General features: G+C 43.9%; 1 protein-coding gene across 1 annotated transcript in view; it reads right to left on the reverse strand.

Annotated features, from left to right (window-relative positions):
- Positions 1 to 6,519: 6,519 nt before the first annotated feature.
- LOC134530026 (fatty acyl-CoA reductase wat-like) overlaps positions 6,520 to 17,452 on the reverse strand; it is a 45,652-nt gene continuing 34,719 nt past the window's right edge. The window contains exon 9 of the mRNA XM_063364554.1: positions 6,520 to 6,720. Within this exon, the coding sequence (XP_063220624.1) occupies positions 6,640 to 6,720 (81 nt within the window). The 3' untranslated portion in view covers positions 6,520 to 6,639. The remainder of the gene's footprint in view (positions 6,721 to 17,452) is intronic.

Consider the following 17,452-nt stretch of genomic DNA (forward strand, 5'->3'; position numbering starts at 1 on the left):
GTGGTAATAAATAAAACTGTGTGTGTGAAATAAAATCTATTAATTGGGCTATCCTTTACGAACCCGCAGGTAAATCGTAACATTTTGGTGTCAGAAGTGGGATAGCCCTAATTAATAGATTTAGTATTCAGTTAAGAAATAGGATTTAGTTTATCGAGAGTAAAGTTAGCATTTAGAAATTTCGTGAATTCGTAATTTTCTAGAGTTAGTTTGAGTATACTGTAGTCAGTGTTAGTTTTGAATGTAATAGAGTTATCGTTAGTTTAATTAGAAGGTTCGGCTAGACCATTTAAAATTAAGAAAAAATTATTTAGGTTGTTTAATTAGTAAATCCTATTTAGAGAGATGGCTACTGAAGGGCTTACTGACGAGCAATACAAGGAGATAATGGTTGCCCTAGAAAAGATCAATAATAAAATGGAAGAAATGGTGGCCAGTGTGAAGAAATATAACAAAGAAATGTTAGCGAGTATGAAGAACTTAACGGAAGAAATGAAGAGTGGAAGGAAGGAGAGTAAGAACCACCATGAAGAAAAGAAGAGCGGGTCAAATAATAGCCTAGAGGAAATGAAGAAGGGTCAGGATGAACTGAAGCATGGCCAAGAAGAAATGAGGAATGAAATGAAGACCGAAGGGAAGATAAGCATAGAAGAGAAGAACAGCCAAGAGAAAAACAGCGAAGAGAAGAACTGCAAACAGAAGACCAGTCAGGAGAAGAACAGTGAAGAGAAGATCAGAGAAATGAAGACCAGCCAAGAGGAGACCAGCCAAGAAGAGACCAGCCAAGAAGAGACCAGCCGAGGGAATAACAACAAAGAGAAGAACAACAAAGAGAAGACTAGCGAAGAGAAGACCAGTGAAGAGAACAGCGAAGAGAACAGCGAAGAACACTGCGAAGAGGACATTAGCCAAGGAGAGGAGAACAGCCAGGACATGAAGATGAAAGAAGAGCTGAAGAAAAGCATAGAAGTAGTGAAGATGAGTTACAAAGTAAGGAATATTGAACAAGGAGAAATGAAGATAAACCAAAGAGAGAGGGCTAAATGCACAGAAGAGCTGAAGAAAAGCCGAGAAGAGATGTACATGAGTCAAGAAGAGATAGAGAAGTGCAAAGAAGAAACGAAGGAAGACCAAGAAGAGACACAGGAAGACCAAGAAGAGGTGAAGAAGGACCAAGAACAGGGGAAGAAAGTCCGAGAAGAGAAAATGAGAACACAAAGAGTGAAGAAGATGGTGCAAGGAGTAACTGAGTACAGTCCAGACGATATTCATAAGAACAAAGAGGGAATGAGGAACCAAGAAGTGACGAAGAAGAGCTGGGAAGAAATGCTTTGTGAACGAGTAGCTACGAGAGAACAAACAGAGAGAAAAAGGGAAGAAACAAGCGAACCATTGGGAGGCAACGAGCAATGCTCTCAAGAGTATCGAGTCCATCCAAGGCAATGGTCGGTCCGTCTCGGGCAGCTGGCTGAACGACATGGGGAATCTGCGACCCAGAAGTGTCGCCGGGTGACAAGAGAAGCTACATCTAATGAGAGAGAGGGTTATCTGGTGAGACTGTACAGCCCGCGATGGAGTAAAGGCAGGAGGCCTAAACTTCGAGTAGCATGGGGACCTCCAGGAGGAGATGCATTACCTGTTCGGGACGAACAGGTTTAAGGAGGGGGCAATGTTACGATCGCGCTTGGCTGCAGTGCATGGCATCGCCGCACTCGTTCGGTCTGTCTGCGCCCCCTTCCACCCGCATCCTCTCCCTGGTATCTCGTGTCATACTATCTCGCTACATCCTGACCGTCGCAGCGCGCACCTGCCTCAGATCGGGTTACTTAAAAGAGGCCGCACTGCGGAATAAAATGACTCAGACGCCTTTATCGGCGTTCTTAGAGCAGCCACCGCGTCCTTCGAGGACTCACGATGCGTTTCTGGGCATTTCGACGGCGAAGGTCGCGCGATATCTCGGAGACATGCCCGATTGTTCTGGATGGGAACCCAAGGGCTATTTAAGGAGGTTGGGCCGACCTTCGAGTCAGTCAGAGAGAGAGTCGGAGTGGGGAGTTCTCCCGCGGCGGAGTTTCCGGGCGATAGTGCCGCGGGTGCGGCAGAGTGGCGAAGTCCTTGGACGAAGGTTCCAGGGCAGGGAGTGAGTGAGTTCAGTGGAGTCGGGAGTTTCCGGGCGATAGAGTCGCGGGCGCGGCGGAGTCCCGAGTGAAGTGGCGAGCGAGTCGTCGAGTGGGATCTCGGCGAAGGGTGTGACGGCGGCGGCGGAGTGCGGCGACGGAGTCCCGCGGCGGAGACCCACGAGGGGTGCTGCGGCGAGAGTTGCGCCGGAAGTGCGGCCCAGCGAGGTGTGTGAAACGAGTGACTGGGGAATTGACATTTCTTTACATGTAATTAATTATCTGCCATCTTAGAAGATTAATTGTAAGTGACAAGTAGTGGTAATAAATAAAACTGTTTGTAGTGTGCAATAAAATCTATTAATTGGGCTATCCTTACGAACCCGCAAGGAAATCGTAACAATAATTATTATAATCAAAACCAGAAAAATATTTAGTCTGAAATAATTTTTTTTAGCCTTAGTATTTGATATTATGATTAAAAATGATTTTGGAGAGCTAATGAATATTCAATACGTTATCACAATTATTTAAAAAACAACAAATATTTATAAAGTAATTTCATAGCTTACATGAAAATAAATGAAAAATTCCGCCAAAACAATAAATTTGCGTTTAACTACTTCTCTGATCAACTCCTCAGGTGGACGGTCGTTTATTTATATGAGGGTCGTGGGTTTGATCCAATACCCTGGTATGACTTAAAATTATGAGCACTGGGTTATTGGTGCCGGAAGGTTTCGGAGCCCACACGAGTCTTGTAGGTCCGTAAATACCGCGTGACGTTAACTAAGATAAAAAGAGAGTAAGTATGTCAGAACTCGCCAGTGATGTGTAACATCTATCATATCGTATCTCTAACTATGTATTTACACGTATTTTAATACCAAACATAAAATTGTGATTTATATTATATTGTTACGAATGTGAGCAAGACCGGGACATGTGCAGATACAGAGCTGGCTGGCGTCTGCCGCAACATGAGATGCACCGCGTGCGCCTGGAAGATAACAAGGATTGTCGCTTCCCCCCCCCCCCTCCTTCCCGGCACTCCCCGTGCGACGCCCTGCCTTTGACACGTAACTGACACCGAACAGCTGGGAGTTGCGCGAGCCGCCGATACGTGTTTTCGAGAGATTTCTACCGTCGTGTCGGCACGGAATAACGCGACTGGCCCCGGCCGGACTCATGAGTTCTGGAATTGCGCCGGGGCCTATATATATGCCCGAGGACGCCAGCCGGGGGGAGTCATATGAGTTCAGAGTGAAGTCGGTAGTTTTCCCGCGGCGGGGTTTCCGGGCGATAGAGTGGTGAAGTCCCTGGACGAAGGTTCCAGGGCGAAGAGTTCAGTTCCGGGTCTATAGTGTCGCGGGCGCGGCGAAGTTCCGAGCGAAGTTCCGAGCGAGGCGTCGAGTGGGATCTCGGCGAAGGGGAAGTGCAACGGCGGCGGTGGAGTGCGGTGACGGAGTCCTGCGACGGAGGACCACGAGGGGTGCTGCGGCGAGAGTTGAGCCAGAGGTGCGACCCAGCGAGGCGTGTGGATTGTGAGAAACGAGTGACTGGAGGAAGCAACATTTTTTTTTTAAGTACAATTGATTAATTGTCATTTTTAGATTATTAGCTAGTAATGTAAATGGTGGCAATAAATAAAACTGTGTGTAATAAAAATATTTACTTGGGCTATCCTTTACGAACCCGCGATAAATCGTAACAATATAGTATACATTATTATTTTGCAACGTATCTATAAGGTATTAGAAAAGCCACACAGCAATGCGTCGCGCTGTTCAAGACTACTGTTAACGGAACGAACGGTAATAGCTGTGTCTTCTTTCTCTCTCTCTCTCTCTCTCTCTCTCTCTCTCTCTCATCAAACGCCGTGTAAATGTCTGCGCTCGCTGACACGGCGCAGCACGAGCGCCAACTGTGGGCCGCGGAGAAAAATTGAATATCGCGCGCCTCTCCTTACTTTCTGCAGCACAATTAAGCTACGGCCATACAGAGCGCTATGCTCGCTATATTCGCGATGTTCGCGATCCTGGTGACGTCACTGGGTGCTTAGTTCTCGGCAATTTTTATAAACGTCGATGTCTTCGCACCTGCGCAAATAAGCAAAAAATCTGTTTCCGCACGTAATTTTTCTGACTTCTGTGTTTGCTTTATATTATGTTCGATTTTTCTCAGTATTTCCTTTAAATAGTAATATCGATGGCAAAGTTCAGTCAAGAATTACGACAATATCCATGTTTGTGGAATAAAACTATTGAAGAAGATAAAAGGCTGTATATGCAGGACAATGTCTAGGATTTGATTTTAAAGCAATGCTACCAAACTGAGATGTATTTAATCTGAAATAATCCATATATTTTGTTTCGTTCTCAAAAGAAATTTCTTTATCAAATGATGACATTACTCAATTTTTTTTAGGTTTCTAGATTAACTTCATGAAAACATTTATTTTTTTCGTTTACATACTGTGAAAGCCAGCAGAATATTATCATCGTCGGAATCATCACTCTAGTCCCACGGCATGCGTCTCTCCGACATCGCGAACTAGACGATACTTTATGGCCACCTGGCGCAGCGAACATAGCGAATATCGTGAACATAGCGTAGGTTCTGTGTGGCCTCGGCTTCACGTCACATTCATGAAATCACTCCCACCAAATGCCGTATTCCGAGAGCTAAGATGATACACATAATAAAAAACACTACTATAAAATACCAAAAACGCTGATCTCCTTACTTGAGCACAGGTTATTAATTGTCTTTATAATGGAATCTTAAATCGTTGAGTTTGATAAATATATATACTATCACACATAGTTGTTGTATATAAAGCCGTTAATATTTATATTTTACTATTACTTTATCTATATATAACTAGAACATATCCAATACACCACCAAATCCTTTAAGCACACTTACCTTCTAAATAATTGAATTATCTGTTTAACAGTTTGGAACTATTTGGTGTTAAAAATAAGAACTTATATCACTTTTTCAATATAGTGATCCATTATTTCGTTGATGTTCTTGAATGTGCTTAAACCTTTATTTGCTTCTGGGTACGATTAAGGGGGAGGGGGTTAATTTTGAAAGCTTAAAATGGCTGTAACATTTAAGTGTTCATTTAAAAAAAAAAAAAAACGGTAAAATAATTTCCCTGTTTAAAACCTAACTATAATTCAATTTAACAACATGGTACTTTTGAATTTTGCGCGCTTCTATGTACATAATGTAACTTCTTTTTGTTCCTTTACTTGGGTCTCATTCACGAAATTACTCCCACCAAATGCCGTATTCCAAGAGCTAAGATGTTACACATAAAAAAAGGCAACTTTCTGGAATGAAATACACGCCATCTTCCTCCTCTCTACGACAATAAGCTATGAAAATTTCTTGGGCTTAACATGACGGAACTTGGTAGACTACAAGCTACTTGGATACTAATTCTATACTTCCAAATAAATATGTGCCACATGAGGAGCTGAGACTTGTTTAGCCTCAGCCTTCAAGGCCGCAGAGGGCCTAAGCTCACCCGAGCATGAGCATGCGACGATACTTTTCCGTCTTGTGCCCCAGCGGAGGAAGTTCCAGCGTCACAAACAAACTACAGCAGTGATGCTATCATATTAAATGACAGCTAATTAATGATCACTTTTATCGCTAACGTAAATAAACCTATTATATCAACGTTATTTATGACAGGTAAAAGAGATATAATCTTGGAGCCTAGACAAAGGCTGGAGGCAAAATTAAATATCAGAGGTATTCCTACTGTGTTTACACTTATGAACAAGTAATAAAAAACTTAGTTTTGTTATATTTTTTACTAGTCACTTCTTGACCAAGATTATTTCGTTGTCACTATGCGTCTCTGACTCTACTGACTTACGTTGCTTCTCCTTAGCCTGTATAATGACACTGCTTACTTCCAATAAGTTCTATTTCTTTCTCGTCTCCCTTACCCCACCTCTTTGTTAGTTATATAACAGCCTTCCTACTTCTCTTCCTTACTCCGGATTTTCTCTCACTTTACTACGCGTATTTACTTTCTTGGTTTTTTCTTACTCACTCACTCACACATATTTTTTTAAACATTATAAGTACCTATTTTGCCTATTCTTTCTATTCTTTTATTAGGAGTACTTTAATTAGTATTTGATGAATACTTGGCGTAAACATTTTATAAAGACAGTAATAAATGTACAATTAAAGAAACAGTTCTATGAAATATTTTTTGCACTTTGTCGTGATGCGAAATCAGTTTCGCTGTACAGAGTTATATCTAATGAAGTTCGGTAATTCAACGACACTTTATATAAAAAATAATAATTACCTATGAAAGCGTGACCTGGCGTTATTCAATGTATCAAGAGATTCATTGAGTAGATATTTTCTTGCTCCAAGAACAGAATCAAACATATATTGTTGTAGACTGATTCTCTGTTGAGTATCAAAGTAAAATATTTTTTTGTCTCTATTTTCAAGTTTCTCGTAAAGATTTCTTGTGTTATCGTCAACAATCTTCCACTCTTGTAACGAGAAGTAATTTGTAATCATGGCAACTTTTTGTAACTTTCTGTAAATTTTCAGCATCCTGGAGGGAAAAAAAATAGTATATACAATCAACAAATCATAGCCAAATAGGCATAATAAAAAACTAAAAAGTCCATAACTTATGAACATATGTTGTAAACCTTTTTTTTAAAAACAATACCAATATAAGAATAAAAAGTGACATATAGTTTAAAGTTGCGTTATTTGGTGACATACCTAAGTTGGTAATACAATTCATTTCTTTGCTCACTACGTTAGGTGACCACAATAAGGCTTCAAATTCAGCCGAGAGACAGCGCAGGCTGTCTAGTTTGTTACTGTACAAGCGGTGACGCCATGTTATTTAGTTTTTAGTTTGTGCGTAACGGAAAGCAGCGGTGTGTTGTATTTCACATTAAATATTTCAGTTCGCGCGCATTATAAATGAAAATAATAATTTTGAATTGCCTGCTTGGAGTAAGTAATATATTGCATTCTAATCTCAAAATACAGGAGAATTTTTTGACAACCACATTTTTAATATATTTTGTGACCACGTTTTTTTAAACTGTTATGAAATTCACAAAAATTTAAGCGTTTCGAACCACGTTTTTAAAGGGTCATTGCAGACATGTTTTAAAAAATTAAAATTAAATGTTCAAACCAATGATTTGGATTCTATGACAACGTAATATAGTCAAACATATTTCTAACCTATATTTAACGACAATAATATTTTCCTATAAGGTATCGCCACATTAGGTACTATCTCCAAATAAGGTACTGTCATCAAATAAGGTTGTCAAAGATAAGATATTATTTTAAAATTGGTTACTATCACCAAATTAGGTCCCATCAACAAATAAGTATTAAAACAATATCAACGCCCTTATGCTATAAAATATGTGGTGTTATCTAGTAATTGGAATAAAATATCCTGTATTTTGAGTAGAATGGCTAGTTAATGTTTTAATTAATTTAAGTTCTCGACACAGGGTTTCTTTTTTTGTGTTTAGGCACAATAAAATGGATCAACAATGTAAAGAAAAATGTGTGCCGGATGGAGGTGCCACTTATCGTAAATATAGTGCTTCTGACATAATCGAAGTGGCAAGAATAGTGCAAGAAGATCGTGTCAGTATATATATGGCTGCTAAGGAGAAAGGGATCCCATGGTCTTCTTTGAAACGTTATGTAGGAAACCCAGATTTTAATCCAGCCCTGAACTTGAAAAAACTAGGTCGACCATTTGCATTGTAACCGGAAATGGAACAGAAAGTATTTCGTTATGTAATGAGCATGCAAGAATTAGGATTTGGACTTACTGTGGAGCAAGTGAAAGTTGTTGCTTTCGAGGTGGCTGAGGCATCTGGCCGTGGGCATTTTTTTAATAAGCAGATAAGGCGTGCAAGCAAGAAATGGTGGCATCATTTCAAAGAGAGGTATGGATTGACCTTGCGAGTACCTGAACATCTTTCCGCATATAGAGCTTCCATGGGTAAACCTGTCATGGTCTATGACTATTTTGATAAACTCTCTGAAAATACGAAGAAACTAAAAATTCGGGATAATCTGAAAGACCTCATATAGAATGTTGACGAGACTGGTCTCATGTTTGTAGTGAAGGCAAACAAAGTGGTGGCAGAAATTGGGAAGAAAGTTATATACCGGAGGACCTACGCAGAACGTGGAGAAACTATGACTTTAGTTGGTTGCATTTGTGCTAATGGAACTTGGATTCCACCCTTCATCATTTTCAAAGGTTCTCTTTGGAATAAAGCCTACAAGAAAGACTGTCTACCTAATACGCAAGTCCATCTGTCTGATCGAGGTTGGATTACGAAGGAACTGTTCCGAACTTGGTTTCAGTTCTTTCTTCACTGCACTAATGGTTCGCCCGAACTCATGCTTCTTCTCATGGATTCACATGGGGCTCACATCACACCTCAGGTGATCGAACTTGCAAAGGAAAACGATGTCCATATCAGCACTTTCCCATCACACTCAACCCACATTCTTCAACTCCTGGACGTCGGTGTTTACAAGGCTTTAAAATCTGCCTGGCAGCAGGAGCTCAATAATTACATGGCTGAACACCCAACAGATAAGCCAAATAAGAAAGTTTTTCATTCCATTTTCAAGGTACTATTTATCAAAGCAATGTCTGTAAAAACCATCAAGAATGCTTTCACAATTTGTGGGATTGTTCTGTCTTATCCCTTATTTTGACCTCGGCCAGTAAACCCGCCCCTTTAAGGAACAGACCCCCATCTGAAAGTCATTATACATATCTCCTACCTAGCACCTCTATGGGACGTTAGTGCAGCAAGCGCCCATAGATGGCGACAACCGAGGAATGAACAAACAGACTAAATAATTATTGTGCCTTTGCCGCACTGGAACTCTAGCACTAATTATTCGTCATATGTATTATATAAGGGTTATAAATATTTAGTTAATAATATGCAGGGTGCTGTGATATGATGTATAACCGTGTATTATAATGGTTTCTCACCAACCAATTTGTAAAGCTGGGGGACATAATCATCCAGCAATGTTTGACCAGACAGAGATCCTTACCCCAGAGTAATCTGGGGGAATAAAGCAGAAAACTAAATCTTGTTATAGTGCTTTCTGCTCTCCCTTCACTCTCCTTTCCTACTCTCTCTCTCCTTCTTCTGGAGCAGCCTTCGGAATTACGCTCTGGAATCCCTCTTCCCCTGGAGCGGCCTCTTGAGGATTATGCTCTAGGACATTCCTCCTGGAGCGGCCCCTCGGGGATTACGCTCTAGGCTCCCTATCCCCCCCTGGAGTGGCCCCTTGGGGTTTATGCTCTAGGCTCCTTCTTGCTCCTCTGTGCCTTCCCCTTTTTTGCCATTACTCTCCCCTTTCCTGCTTCAAAACCATCGCCAGCAGCCCACCTCGCCCCGAATCGTCGTTCGACTACAGGAGCTCTTCGGCTGCACCAGAGCTCACCACATCTCGGGGATTTTCACCCCACATTAAGCCTCTCCAGCACGGGATGCTGTTGCCGGGACACGTCAATTTGGCGCCCAACGTGGGGCCTGTGTCAGTCGAGATAGGCTGAGGACCCCGACCTACCACTCTCATCACAGCCGGAGCAACATCCACTTCCAGGAGTGCAGTAAACACCTGGTGGCGCCAAACCCATCTGTAAGATGTATACTGTATCCTGTGCAGCACTTCGCTGCAGTGCACCAGATGGACCAAGCATTCCTTGTGTATGCTGCAATGCCCAGTTCCAACTACAATGCCTGGGACTGGTGGAACAAGTCATTGAACAGGCATATATCCACATATGCCAGCCCTGCGGACGACTTTTGGTGGAGAAGAAGCCAACAGTTCCAGCTCCCCGGCGCTGCTTTGCGCCGAACTGCCCTGGGACAGCCATAGTTCTCGTCACTTGCCAGGCCTGCCATCGCGACTACCATCTCGCCTGTCTAGGCTGGGAAGATACACCACTGAACCTTGCTGGGATGTTATTTACCTGCACCCAGAGTAGAGTTAATCCCACTGCACCTTCAAGTACAAGATCTGCAAGTACACCTCGGCCCTTTAGAGGTCAGGATCATGAGGACCCTGTGCAATCCATCCACCAATGGGAGCAAGCCCTACGGGCATATGCAATCCACCCCACCGAATGGGTGGACCTGATAGGTCCATTACTACTTGGGGAAGCCTCTATATGGTGGAATAACCATGAGGGGCTGTATGACACCTGAGAAGAGTTCACAGGGGGCTTCCTGAACCATTTTGGAAACCAGCCAAGATTGGCAAAGCTTATGCCCAATTATATAGTACCAAACGAAAGGAAGGAGAGGTTGTCGAAAGTTTCTTACTACAGAAAAGGAAACTTTATGAGAGGCTACACCCAGGGAGAGACCCAAATGAATTTCTCCCTACCTTTTTGGAGCTGGTGCAGCCCAACCTACGGCCATTTCTGCGGCATCCACCTCCCCAGAATTTATCCGAACTTATGGTTCGAGCCACTGCTGTGCAGCGAGACTGTCTTGAAACTAGGGGCACTGTAACAAGTAAACCGTGGTCACCACCAACCCCGGTACAAGAATATTCTACCCCCAACAACAGATTGCCGAAGTGTTGGCACTGTCCTGAACAACACTTTCACTAAGACTGCCCAGTGCTCCGCTGCAAACAGTCGGAAAGAAACAACCTCAACACAGTAGGCCCCTGGAGGGAAAAAGTGGTGCCAACGAGCCCTACCCCTACACCCAAGTTGGAAGACCTCAACTCCCAAGATCGGCTCGAAAGTAGACCGACCCCGAGCATTATGTGCATACAGCACAACCCACAACAAGAACTGCCAAGAGTCAAGGTTCAACTGGACTCACAGCCCATTCAGGCCCTTATAGACTCGGCCGCCACCACTTATTATGTGCGCGAGAGTGTTGTGCAGATTACAGGGACCCCTATTAAGTCCCACCCCCAAATGGCCCAGCTTGCCACCCAGGGAGCCACCATGACCATACTGGGAAATACTGTGGTGTAATGCTGCATAGCCGATGTGGAAATGGAGATCCCATGTCTAGTCGCAAAGGACCTTCGAGAAGAACTCGTGCTGGGCCAAGATTGGCTCATGCAGCAGCAGGTGACATTGTACTTCGAAGATAAAACTATACGCTTCGAACGAACATCCCGCCGAACTTTTAACTGGGGCACCACAGGAATGTGTGACCCGAACGCCCCTAATCAAAGTGGTGTTAACACTAACCCTGGAATCTGCACGGAACAACAGAGAGACCACCCTATGGTTGTGTTGGCGCAAGGGGACCAGCGACCCCAAGAGACTCCTCCCCCACGCTCTTCCACAACCAAGCTGAGCCAAAATAACTCAGGCAGTAGGATTCAGTGGTGCCAGAAAGGAGGAACCCCAAAGGGGAAATCGACCATGCAGTTATGGAGACAGCCGCTGAGCGGCACTTCCATAAAGGCAAGATACAACCGGGATAAAGAGTCCTTTCAAGTTCGAGGAACATGGATTCTCCCGAATAGGATTAACCTGCAGCCATGGAGACAGAAAACAGATCTGTCCATGACCGTCAAATCCCCAGAGAACCTCAAGTCATCAGCTAAGAGAACAGTCCAGTGCAGTGGCCTGTGTAGAGGGGTCAGTCTTGGGAATGAAGCCCAGCGTGCTGACTCCAGGCAAGTGCAACGATACCAAAAGTACCGGCCGAGGCCATTGAGGGAGGGGGGCGAATTGTCTTATCCCTTATTTTGACCTCGGCCAGTAAACCCGCCCCTTTTAGGAACAGACCCCTGTCTGAAAGTCATTATACATATCTCCTACCTGGCACCTCTATGGGACGTTAGTGCAGCAAGCGCCCATAGATGGCGACAACCGAGGAATGAACAAACAGACTAAATAATTATTGTGCCTTTGCCGCACTGGAACTCTAGCACTAATTATTCGTCATATGTATTATATAAGGGTTATAAATATTTAGTTAATAATATGCAGGGTGCTGTGATATGATGTATAACCGTGTATTATAATGGTTTCTCACCAACCAATTTGTAAAGCTGGGGGACATAATCATCCAGCAATGTTTGACCAGACAGAGATCCTTACCCCAGAGTAATCTGGGGGAATAAAGCAGAAAACTAAATCTTGTTATAGTGCTTTCTGCTCTCCCTTCACTATCCTTTCCTACTCTCTCTCTCCTTCTTCTGGAGCAGCCTTCGGAATTACGCTCTGGAATCCCTCTTCCCCTGGAGCGGCCTCTTGAGGATTATGCTCTAGGACATTCCTCCTGGAGCGGCCCCTCGGGGATTACGCTCTAGGCTCCCTATCCCCCCCTGGAGTGGCCCCTTGGGGTTTATGCTCTAGGCTCCTTCTTGCTCCTCTGTGCCTTCCCCTTTTTTGCCATTACTCTCCCCTTTCCTGCTTCAAAACCATCGCCAGCAGCCCACCTCGCCCCGAATCGTCGTTCGACTACAGGAGCTCTTCGGCTGCACCAGAGCTCACCACATCTCGGGGATTTTCACCCCACATTAAGCCTCTCCAGCACGGGATGCTGTTGCCGGGACACGTCAATTTGGCGCCCAACGTGGGGCCTGTGTCAGTCGAGATAGGCTGAGGACCCCGACCTACCACTCTCATCACAGCCGGAGCAACATCCACTTCCAGGAGTGCAGTAAACACCTGGTGGCGCCAAACCCATCTGTAAGATGTATACTGTATCCTGTGCAGCACTTCGCTGCAGTGCACCAGATGGACCAAGCATTCCTTGTGTATGCTGCAATGCCCAGTTCCAACTACAATGCCTGGGACTGGTGGAACAAGTCATTGAACAGGCATATATCCACATATGCCAGCCCTGCGGACGACTTTTGGTGGAGAAGAAGCCAACAGTTCCAGCTCCCCGGCGCTGCTTTGCGCCGAACTGCCCTGGGACAGCCATAGTTCTCGTCACTTGCCAGGCCTGCCATCGCGACTACCATCTCGCCTGTCTAGGCTGGGAAGATACACCACTGAACCTTGCTGGGATGTTATTTACCTGCACCCAGAGTAGAGTTAATCCCACTGCACCTTCAAGTACAAGATCTGCAAGTACACCTCGGCCCTTTAGAGGTCAGGATCATGAGGACCCTGTGCAATCCATCCACCAATGGGAGCAAGCCCTACGGGCATATGCAATCCACCCCACCGAATGGGTGGACCTGATAGGTCCATTACTACTTGGGGAAGCCTCTATATGGTGGAATAACCATGAGGGGCTGTATGACACCTGAGAAGAGTTCACAGGGGGCTTCCTGAACCATTTTGGAAACCAGCCAAGATTGGCAAAGCTTATGCCCAATTATATAGTACCAAACGAAAGGAAGGAGAGGTTGTCGAAAGTTTCTTACTACAGAAAAGGAAACTTTATGAGAGGCTACACCCAGGGAGAGACCCAAATGAATTTCTCCCTACCTTTTTGGAGCTGGTGCAGCCCAACCTACGGCCATTTCTGCGGCATCCACCTCCCCAGAATTTATCCGAACTTATGGTTCGAGCCACTGCTGTGCAGCGAGACTGTCTTGAAACTAGGGGCACTGTAACAAGTAAACCGTGGTCACCACCAACCCCGGTACAAGAATATTCTACCCCCAACAACAGATTGCCGAAGTGTTGGCACTGTCCTGAACAACACTTTCACTAAGACTGCCCAGTGCTCCGCTGCAAACAGTCGGAAAGAAACAACCTCAACACAGTAGGCCCCTGGAGGGAAAAAGTGGTGCCAACGAGCCCTACCCCTACACCCAAGTTGGAAGACCTCAACTCCCAAGATCGGCTCGAAAGTAGACCGACCCCGAGCATTATGTGCATACAGCACAACCCACAACAAGAACTGCCAAGAGTCAAGGTTCAACTGGACTCACAGCCCATTCAGGCCCTTATAGACTCGGCCGCCACCACTTATTATGTGCGCGAGAGTGTTGTGCAGATTACAGGGACCCCTATTAAGTCCCACCCCCAAATGGCCCAGCTTGCCACCCAGGGAGCCACCATGACCATACTGGGAAATACTGTGGTGTAATGCTGCATAGCCGATGTGGAAATGGAGATCCCATGTCTAGTCGCAAAGGACCTTCGAGAAGAACTCGTGCTGGGCCAAGATTGGCTCATGCAGCAGCAGGTGACATTGTACTTCGAAGATAAAACTATACGCTTCGAACGAACATCCCGCCGAACTTTTAACTGGGGCACCACAGGAATGTGTGACCCGAACGCCCCTAATCAAAGTGGTGTTAACACTAACCCTGGAATCTGCACGGAACAACAGAGAGACCACCCTATGGTTGTGTTGGCGCAAGGGGACCAGCGACCCCAAGAGACTCCTCCCCCACGCTCTTCCACAACCAAGCTGAGCCAAAATAACTCAGGCAGTAGGATTCAGTGGTGCCAGAAAGGAGGAACCCCAAAGGGGAAATCGACCATGCAGTTATGGAGACAGCCGCTGAGCGGCACTTCCATAAAGGCAAGATACAACCGGGATAAAGAGTCCTTTCAAGTTCGAGGAACATGGATTCTCCCGAATAGGATTAACCTGCAGCCATGGAGACAGAAAACAGATCTGTCCATGACCGTCAAATCCCCAGAGAACCTCAAGTCATCAGCTAAGAGAACAGTCCAGTGCAGTGGCCTGTGTAGAGGGGTCAGTCTTGGGAATGAAGCCCAGCGTGCTGACTCCAGGCAAGTGCAACGATACCAAAAGTACCGGCCGAGGCCATTGAGGGAGGGGGGCGAATTGTCTTATCCCTTATTTTGACCTCGGCCAGTAAACCCGCCCCTTTTAGGAACAGACCCCTGTCTGAAAGTCATTATACATATCTCCTACCTGGCACCTCTATGGGACGTTAGTGCAGCAAGCGCCCATAGATGGCGACAACCGAGGAATGAACAAACAGACTAAATAATTATTGTGCCTTTGCCGCAATGGAACTCTAGCACTAATTATTCGTTATATGTATTATATAAGGATTATAAATATTAAGTTAATAATATGCAGGGTGCTGTGATATGATGTATAACCGTTTATTATAATGGTTTCTCACCAACCAATTTGTAAAGCTGGGGGACATAATCATCCAGCAATGTTTGACCAGACAGAGATCCTTACCCCAGAGTAATCTGGGGTATAAAGCAGAATACTAAATCTTGTTATAGTGCTTTCTGCTCTCCCTTCTCACTCTCCTTTCCTACTCTCTCTCCTTCTTCTGGAGCGGCCTTCGGAATTACACTCTGGAATCCCTCTTCCCCTGGAGGGGCCTCTTGAGGATTATGCTCTAGGACATTCCTCCTGGAGCGGCCCCTCGGGGATTACGCTCTAGGCTCCCTCCCCTCCCTGGAGCGGCCCTTTGGGGATTACGCTCTAGGCTCCTTCTTGCTCCTCTGTACCTCCCCTTTTTGCCATTACCCTCCCCTTTCCTGCTTCAAGACCCTCGCCAGCAGCCCACCTCGGCCCGACTCGCCGTTCGACTACAGACTTCAGGCTGCACCAGAGCTCACCACATCTCGGGGATTTTAACCCAAATCAACCCTTTCCAGCACGGCATGCTGCTGCCGAGACACGTCAATTCCTTTTGACATAACTGCAATTGCCGAGGAAAAACTGGCTCCATCATTAATGACTGAACATTCTGTTCCAGAGGAAGTTGTTCCTAGTGATGCTAACCTAAGACCTAAGACCGAAGACTTCAGAGACATATCTGGGCATTCAGACTCCACCATCTCCAGTTGACAATATTCTGAAGCTACCAAAAGCTGGTCCCAGAAAAGAATCTACACATAGACGAGTTAATCCTAAAGCAAAAATTATCACTGAGAACCCACCAACAGTTCATGAAACTCTGAACAAACAACATCCACAGAAACAACGCAAAGTGGAGGTTCAACTTGCAGCACCTGGACCTTCTGGAATTCCACATCAAGAGAAGGCCAAAAAGAATAAAACAAATGTTTCTGATTCTAGTGCTAGGCTTTCAGTGGATGATGACGACTGGACTTGTGGTGTTTGCAGTGAACGTTTTTCCAAAGACAAAAATGTTAAAAATGGGAAGAAGTGGGTGCAGTGTTCTTTCTGCCTTACTCCTTATCACGAACTATGCCAGAGTGAGTCTGTCACTAGCTTAGTTTATATGTGCGATGTTTGTAGTTCAGAATAGGCTAGTTCACTTGATAATGGCTGTAAGGCTACTTAATCGGAAAAAAAATTTAAGTGTCCTAATTAAGATTTCCATAATTTCGCTATTGTAATGAGACATCACACAACAAGAAGATGACTTTTCGTAAATATTCTTAGTTTTATTTTATTTTTTCAATTAGAATATGTTAAGACATAGTGTAGAAATGAATACTTTTAATTGTTCACTAGTTATTGTTTCTAAGTGTAACATTGTAGTGTAATAGAATGAAAGATATCGTCAGAATAAAATCATTTGTTTCTCATAATTTGTAAACTTAAAATTGAATTAAAATGAATAAGTACATTAAAATTAAGCATTGAATGTCAGAAGTTGTCTGTTGTGTTCATAAAACACTTTTTTATGACAAACCTCTGAAAATGAAACATTTTTGGCTATTAATGAAATATCACCAAATTGTGGTATCCCTATCACCAACTTAGGGCCCTATATCACCACATTATGTAGTGTATGCACGTTTTCATATAATATACAGTATATCCTTTATTTATTAAATTAAATTAAATTATTTCTTCTGTCGTGCTATTTAGGTAATGAAAGGGTGAACATAACCCTACATAAATCTACATAATTCAATTATGTTTCAATACTTAATTTACAAACATTCAGAACTTATCAACAAATTAGGTAACTTTATCCTATGATTGAAATAGTGTAATGAATTCAAACATTCATTTACAAGTAAGAGCAGTTTTGTTTTTTGTTTTCTTTGGCTTTGTTGGTAGCGCTTAGTATATATTTAGTAATAAGCGCTTAGAATGCAAATAAATGAGGAATGTTGTGCAAATTTTCGTGCAAGCACATATTTATACTTTATATTTACGTACACGCGTTCTTTATCTTTTATACCAGCTATAGGCCCCACATTTTTAATGCCAATTTTATGTGTTGCTACAAAGTGTTTGCATGTATATACACATGTGCAAACTGAGTGTGGGCAGTTTGATACTATTAGTGCACTGAGGGCTGGTCATTTTATCCAACATGGCAAATGTTAAGATTGTCATGGATTGAAATTACATGAGAGGTCATTAGACACAATAATGTATTACAATTTTTTA

Source organism: Bacillus rossius, chromosome 3 (assembly GCF_032445375.1).
Source record: "Bacillus rossius redtenbacheri isolate Brsri chromosome 3, Brsri_v3, whole genome shotgun sequence".
Taxonomy (NCBI): domain Eukaryota; kingdom Metazoa; phylum Arthropoda; class Insecta; order Phasmatodea; family Bacillidae; genus Bacillus; species Bacillus rossius.